At 33.9% G+C, this 7,167-nt stretch overlaps 1 protein-coding gene across 2 annotated transcripts in view; it reads left to right on the forward strand.

The window, feature by feature from the left end:
• Nucleotides 1-2,373, forward strand: part of pde4a (phosphodiesterase 4A, cAMP-specific) — a 124,039-nt gene extending 121,666 nt beyond the window's left edge. For both annotated transcript variants that reach the window (XM_009299744.5, XM_073944960.1), the window contains one exon: nucleotides 1-2,373. This exon is cut by the window's left edge and continues 353 nt beyond it. In XM_009299744.5, the coding sequence (XP_009298019.1) occupies nucleotides 1-142 (142 nt within the window). In that variant the 3' untranslated portion in view covers nucleotides 143-2,373.
• Nucleotides 2,374-7,167: the final 4,794 nt, after the last annotated feature.

The following is a 7,167-nucleotide window of genomic DNA, read 5'->3' on the forward strand; positions in this document are numbered from 1 at the left end:
GGTAATGGTTGAGAGGTCAGGACGAAGACGACTGCAGGTTCAGTCAGTAGTTGAGGAGGAAGACGAGAGACAGTCGGATGAGAGCCCCGTAGAGGAGACGGAGGAGGAGGAAAAGTCGTCCTCACCAACTGATGATACGTAATACTGAAGACTCAAGGAACAGCTGTTTGGCCCAGGGGGCTAACTAAGGGCGATCCTTCTAAATATTCTGTCCCTACACTCTGACGTTCACATAGGACTCTTTTCTGTTTCTGATAGCTAGACCATGAACAGAATAAGTCTTGTGTACCAATCCAATAAGACATTTAATTTTATTTTTCAAAAAGGGAACAAAATAATATTGATATCAGAGAAGTATTTAACACAGCAACTGTAGATTTTGAGTGCGAGCTGGAGTCCATCCGGCTGCAGGAAAGGTGAGGTTTGATAGAGAAACTGAATTACGGTGGGGTTTGTAAAGGGCCATTACGTCAGTGTAGCACTCTGGATTTTCCACACATACACACATTCACAGACGTATGTGATTTTATCCTAAAATAACAATATCATGCGATACATGCAAACACACGGCTGTGTGTCTGTGTATGTGTTCAGGGGGCTTGGATCTGAAAGGAATATCTTTGGAAAAAGCCATCAAAAAAGGAGCATCAGTGTCAATAATCCGTTTTTAAAGCATTCTAACAGGGACTTTACGTGCCGAGGGAAATCTGAGAGACTTCTTGTGCAATTCTGACCTAAAGTTTCATCTGCTGGGAGTAACATCTGCTGTTCAAAAAGACTGCAGAGAGACAAGGGAATTGATTTGCTTGTGGGTCCCACCCCCTCTTACCCTTTACCCAGGAGTGCTACCAGTGCAAGATGGCCGTGTGCCTTTCTGAACCACCAGCTCCACCTCTGGAGCTGTTGTGAAGCAATGCATCGTGGGACAGGAGTGTCTGCTTTTGTCTTCATTTTTGATTGTCTCTTTCTCTTTTTAAGCAATCTATCTCCATTGAATATGGTTTGTGCCGGTATGGAGCGTTCACGTTGTCTTGTGATGATTCCTGCTCTCATTCGTCAGTCTTCCTTGATCACTTTCAAGCCAACCGATCATTTAGGGCTTAGATTAGAATTGATCAATTGGTCACTGCTCACGGTTTTCCATGTGAATAATTAATAATAGTCACTTTCAGAGGATAAGCCATGGGATGTGTTGAAAACATATGTTTTGCCTTCTTTTTGTTTGATTTTGTCATATCCATTCCTGCCAAATTGATCTCCTCAATTGCAGCACACATTCGCACACATTCTCACCTTCACCCACTCACGCGGGTAGTACATTCTCTTTCTACAAGACGCTACATTTTGTTTTGCCAAAGGAATGAGTGCTTTGCTAATAAGTTGGAGAAGCCTCTCCAAAAGGCTAAACTGAAGAACAAGGCATATTTGTTGGTAGTTACGCGCAGCCATATTGAGTTTCATGCTTTTTGCCTTAATGTCAACTGCAGGGTTTCTACCTAGCACATTGTGAAACAATAAGATGTTGTTGGCATTATATCCCAGACCATTCGTTTCGTGTCTATATGCCTTGCTAATAAATGTCTGTCGATACAAAATAGCTTCACCTGCAGGTGTAGGGTAGTTTTCCTGCATGGCAATGCTACCATAACAAAGTGAAGACAGAGAAAAGAAGGTCATACCATTGCTGTAATGTGTTAAGTGTCTGGCATCTTTTTGTGATGTCTGTTCTACCAATTTTCAAAGGGAGAAAGAGAGAAACAGAACATAGGAAAGTGAGAGAAAGTAAGAAAACGAGAGTGAGTTCTCAGGTTGATGTTAGATTTGCAATATTGCCTCTCTCTCATCTCTCAGAATCGTTCAGTTTGGGTGGCTTCAGTTCAGTTGAATAAACAAATTGTTGATACAGTTGAAGTCAGAATTTACAGTTTAACTCAAAATTATTAGCCCCTCTTTGATTTTTTTTCTTTTTTAAATATCTCCCAAATTATGTTTACCAGAACAAGGACATTTTCACAGTATGTCTGTTAATATTTTTTCATATTTGTTTTATTTTGGCTAGAATAAAAGGAGCTTTTAATTTTTAACACCATTTTAAGGTCAAAATTATTGGCCCCTTTAAGCTATATATTTTTCGATAGTCTACAAAACAAACCATGGATATACAATAACTTGCCTAATTACCCTAACCTGCCTAGTTAACCTAATTAACAAAGTTAAGCCTTTAAATGTAACTTTAAGCTGTACAGAAGTGTCTTGATCTAGTATATCTAGTAAAATATTATTTTCTGTCATCATGGCAAAGATAAAATAAATCAGTTATTAGAAATTAGTTATTAAAATTATTATGTTTATAAATGTGTTAGTTAAACATTAATTGGGAAAAAATAAACAGGGGGCTAATAATTCTGACTTCAACTGCGCGTATGTGTGTGTGTGTGTGTGTGTGTGTGTATGTATGTATATATATATATATATATATATATATATATATATATATATATTTWTATATATATATATATATATATATATATATATATATATATATATATATATATATATATATATATATATATATATATTGCGTGGCAGCGTTTGTAAGCATTACTCTGGAAAATATTATGACAAGCTAGTTTCTGCTGGTCAGTAGCTTAGCTTTACACAAGCCTGTGCCTGTCAGAGCAGTAACCTGAGGTTATGTGTGATAGCTGTACTTGTCTGTGACAGAATTAGAGGTAAACGTTTTTATTTGGCGGACCACCGATAAGGGTCACACGAAGAGGTTTGTGCAAACTGATGACATTCCCATATACATTTGTCTTACCTTAAATTGCTTTGTTGTGTGGCTTTTGGTTAATGTTGTGAGCACTACGCTAACAAATAATATTTGCCATTTTAACACGACACTGTAGCAATTGTTTCTTATTAAGAACTTATTCAAGTTAATTCCTTGCTGCCATTCTTTTTGGATATCAAAAAGGAGAAACAAGTGTTTTCTTTGAACAGTCTGTGTACAGTTTTTATTTTTGTATCATTCTGGTTTGATGGTTTGAAAATCAAAAAGAACTGCTATCTGATATAAATAGTAGACGAATCACTGCTTGTTTTGTATATACTGTAATGTTGAATTGTAAATTTGAGATCTCTCAGAATCAGTCACTGTCACAATGAATCACTTTTAGTTGTAATGAACTGTAGTTGAATTGTGGATTTTCATAAGCACCCCCTTTCTTTCTGCTGTCATTCCCTTGCCATTCTTTTGGAGGGATTTTAGGCAACCTCCAGCAGTTTTAAGTGTGACTTTTGAATTCTATTGGAAAAGAGACTAATCATCAGTTATTTCGGAAACTTGTCTTTACCAGCACTTTAATTTTTTCTGTAGGACTTTGTTTGCGAGATGGCTGATATCAGGGGGAATGGTATATGTATAGAGAGAGGGGTGTATAGCATGGCACAGGGTTAGCACTTTAAATGGCTCGGTCCAAACCTCGTTTTTTGGTCCTCAATGCCATTGTCTGCAAAAGCACTGAGCAACATCAGCTACTCTGTGTCAATAATCTGCACTGTAATGGCTTTTAATAGGGGTTTTAAATACTTCTGTGAGGTTAATGACCATAATGAAAGATGACGTGGCTTAATCAGAGAACAGTTTTACTTTGTACTTTGAAGTCATGCCTCATGAGACTCTCCAATGAAATTATTCTCTGGGCTTTAAATAATATGTTACTTGTTCACAAGTTATGGTAATAATATAAAACGAAAAAGAAAACACAGGAAAATGATTGTAATATTTGTACGTTATATTGCTGTAATGTGTATAATGTGTCCAAGTTATTTTATATTATATTATTTTTATGAAAGGTTTTCCTCTGAGAGAACTGAGTTGTCATTTTGTGAATAAAATGCATTTAATAAGCAAACAGCTATATATAAAAAAAACAAATATATAAATATATACCAGTATATTTTTTCTTTCACTGTTCAGTACTGTAAAGTGTGTTGAAAATACAAATAAAGGACGATTTTTCTAATAAAAGTATCTGTATTTTTCTTTTTTTTTTTTGCCCCATGTCCAGCTTCATGTGACCGTATTTAAAAGAATATTACGCTTAGAAATTATCTGCTTAGAAAAATACAGTATTAACTTAAACAATGTCAACCTTTAAGATTCCACACTCTCAGAAAAATGGTACAATGTTGTACCAAAGAAGGTACAAACCCTTGTCACTGGGGCAGTATCTTTTTATGGAACAGAATTGTACCTTGAAACAAAGAAACAAAATTGTACCATTGCAGCTTGTACATTTAAGGACATGATTTGTACAATGGAAAACCAAAATGTGCCTTCCAGATACAATATTTTACCTTCATCAAAGGTACAAATCTGATCCATGAACGTACCACTACAGTTACAAGACACCTTAACAGTGTCAAATGTGTTCCTTTAAGAACTATTTAACAGTGTCAAATGTGTTCCTTCAAGAACTATTTAAAGGCATTTTGATTTATCCAAAATGTGGAAAAAAAATGTTTGTAAATACAAAACATCAAATATCGATTAAAAAACAATTAATAAAAATACTTTAACATAAATCAAAATATCTATTTTTTACTAAACATTTCACAACACAACAAAAAGTAGCAGAAACACATTATCTCATGTACAATATAACACATTTTTCTCTAATTTTCACACAATACCTTTGTAATCACTTAAAAGTGCATTTAATAATTTACTTAATTTTAAAATAGACTTATGCAAAAGTATTTTAACAAGATATGCACAATGTTTGATCAGTTTTACAATATTAAAATGTCTGCATGAACACTTTGCTTATGCAGGACTTTTGCCAGCGTCCTGCATATGCAATATCATGTACGTAGTGGAAAGAAAACGCCATAAGGTGTGGATATTAATAATGACAATGTATTTATCAGAAAATACTTACCAAATGTTTATTAAAAATGCCTTAAATGTTTACCTGTTGTTTTGTATTATTGAACTTATTAATTAATGTTTTTGAAATTCTTTAAACATATGCTTTTAAATGATGATTAATGTTTTTATATGGAAATTATTCATGAAATCACTTTGCCCTTCCAGTCATATTTATTTTCATAGATATTGTAATAAAGAAGTTGTCCAACACTTATGTCTTTTTAAAAGAAAAATTGTGTAACTTCATTTCAATTGTACCATAAAAGGTACAGAACAGTATCATAAAAGGTATTTTCTGTACCATATAAGGTACAACTTTTACAAAGGTACAAAACTGTTACTTAAGGAGCCACCATGTAATTTTTTTCTGAGAGTGCACAGACCTACAAGGGATCCCCATATTAAATGCATACACACATTTGAAGTCAGAATTATTAGCTGGCCTGAATTATTAGCCCCCTTGTTTATTTTTTTCCCCAATTTCTGTTTAACGTATACAGATGATTTTCAACACAATTCAAAAAAACATAATAGTTTTAATAACTCATTTCTAATAACTGATTTATTTTATCTTTACCATGATGACAGTAAATAATATTTGATTAAATATTTTTCAAGACAGCTTAAAGTGACAAGTAAAGGCTTAACTAGGTTAATTAGCATAAGTAGGCAGGTCAGGGCAATTAGGCAATTTACTTTATAACAAGGGTTTGTTCTGTAGACTATAGAAAAAAAATAGCTTAAATGGGCTAATAATTTTAACCCTGAAACGGTTTTTAAAAAATTAAAAACTGCTTTTATTCTAGCCGAAATAAGAAAACAAATAAGACTTTCCCCAGTAGAAAAAATATTATCAGACATACTGTAAAATTTCCTTGCTCTGTCAAACATCATTTGGGAAATATTTAAAAAAGAAAAAATTCAAGGGGGGGCTAATAATTCTGACTTCAACTGTATGTATATATATCTTAATTTAAATTTTATATTAATATTGATATTTGACTATCAGTTTATTTTAATCCAATTTGTATTTATTTGCTTCTTTTAGGGTAATGTGTTTTTTTTCTCAATACAAGAAAATGTATATTTTTTCATAAATAAATGACTTCTCTTTAATTTTACTTTTTATTTAGCTTTTTCTCCAAGCATTTCCACATAAACCAATGCTTCCTTTTCAGCCCCCTGGATCCCAGTTTGAAAAGCATGCCATGATATACAATTAAGTGACACTTTACTGACCCCTACAGGTTTTATTTAGAACAACCATGACCTATAATAGTTGCTGAATCGCACAATACCTTTCAGAATATAATATTCATTCATTCATTTTCTTTTCGGCTTAGCCTCTTTATTAATCCGGGTTCGCCACAGCGGAATGAACTGCCAACTTATCCAGTATATATATTTTACGCAGCGGATGCCCTTCTAGCCGCAACCCATCACTGGGAAACATCCATACACACCCAAATCACACACCCACCACAGACAATTTTAGCTTACTCAATTCACCTGTACCGCATGTCTTTGGACCTGTGAGAGAAACCAGAGCAACTAGAGAAAACCTATGCGAACACGGGGAGAACATGCAAACTCCACACAGAAATGCCAACTGACCCAGCCGAGGTTCGAACCAGCTACCTTCTTGCTGTGAGGCAATTGTACTACTCACTGCGCCACCGTGACACCAGAATATATTATAACATATTCAATTCATTTAAAGCCTGACTCTTTACAGTTTGTGAGTTTTTAAATCTACAATTTTAAAAGATTGAACAAAATATCAATAGGTAGGGGGCAGGTTGTGCTACTAACTTCAGGAGAAATTAAATTTCTCTCATGATTTATCTTCTTTAGAAGAAGATTTAAAGCAAAAGAAAAAGCTAATTGTATGCATTTACTGTACTAGTGTGCTATGTACTAGAAAACTGTATGTATGTAAATGTATTTACTATCAATTTATTTGTTATTACAGTACATTTACAAGTTGGCCTAACAAAGGCTATTCCAAACTCCCAATTCCTTTTACACAAAGGATTTGTTAAATATCATATATTTATTAATAATACATATTTTCTCTTACCTTAAGACTCACTGACCTGCAGCATACAGCTTTCATAATCTATCCTTATGACTCTTTCATGTAGATGTATAGCGTCACGTCTGTCCTTCTGTATCCTTTAATAACCAGCATTACTGTGGAACGAATGTAAAATAAAAACATTGTTAACAAA

Source organism: Danio rerio, chromosome 3 (genome assembly GCF_049306965.1).
Source record: "Danio rerio strain Tuebingen ecotype United States chromosome 3, GRCz12tu, whole genome shotgun sequence".
NCBI lineage: Eukaryota > Metazoa > Chordata > Actinopteri > Cypriniformes > Danionidae > Danio > Danio rerio.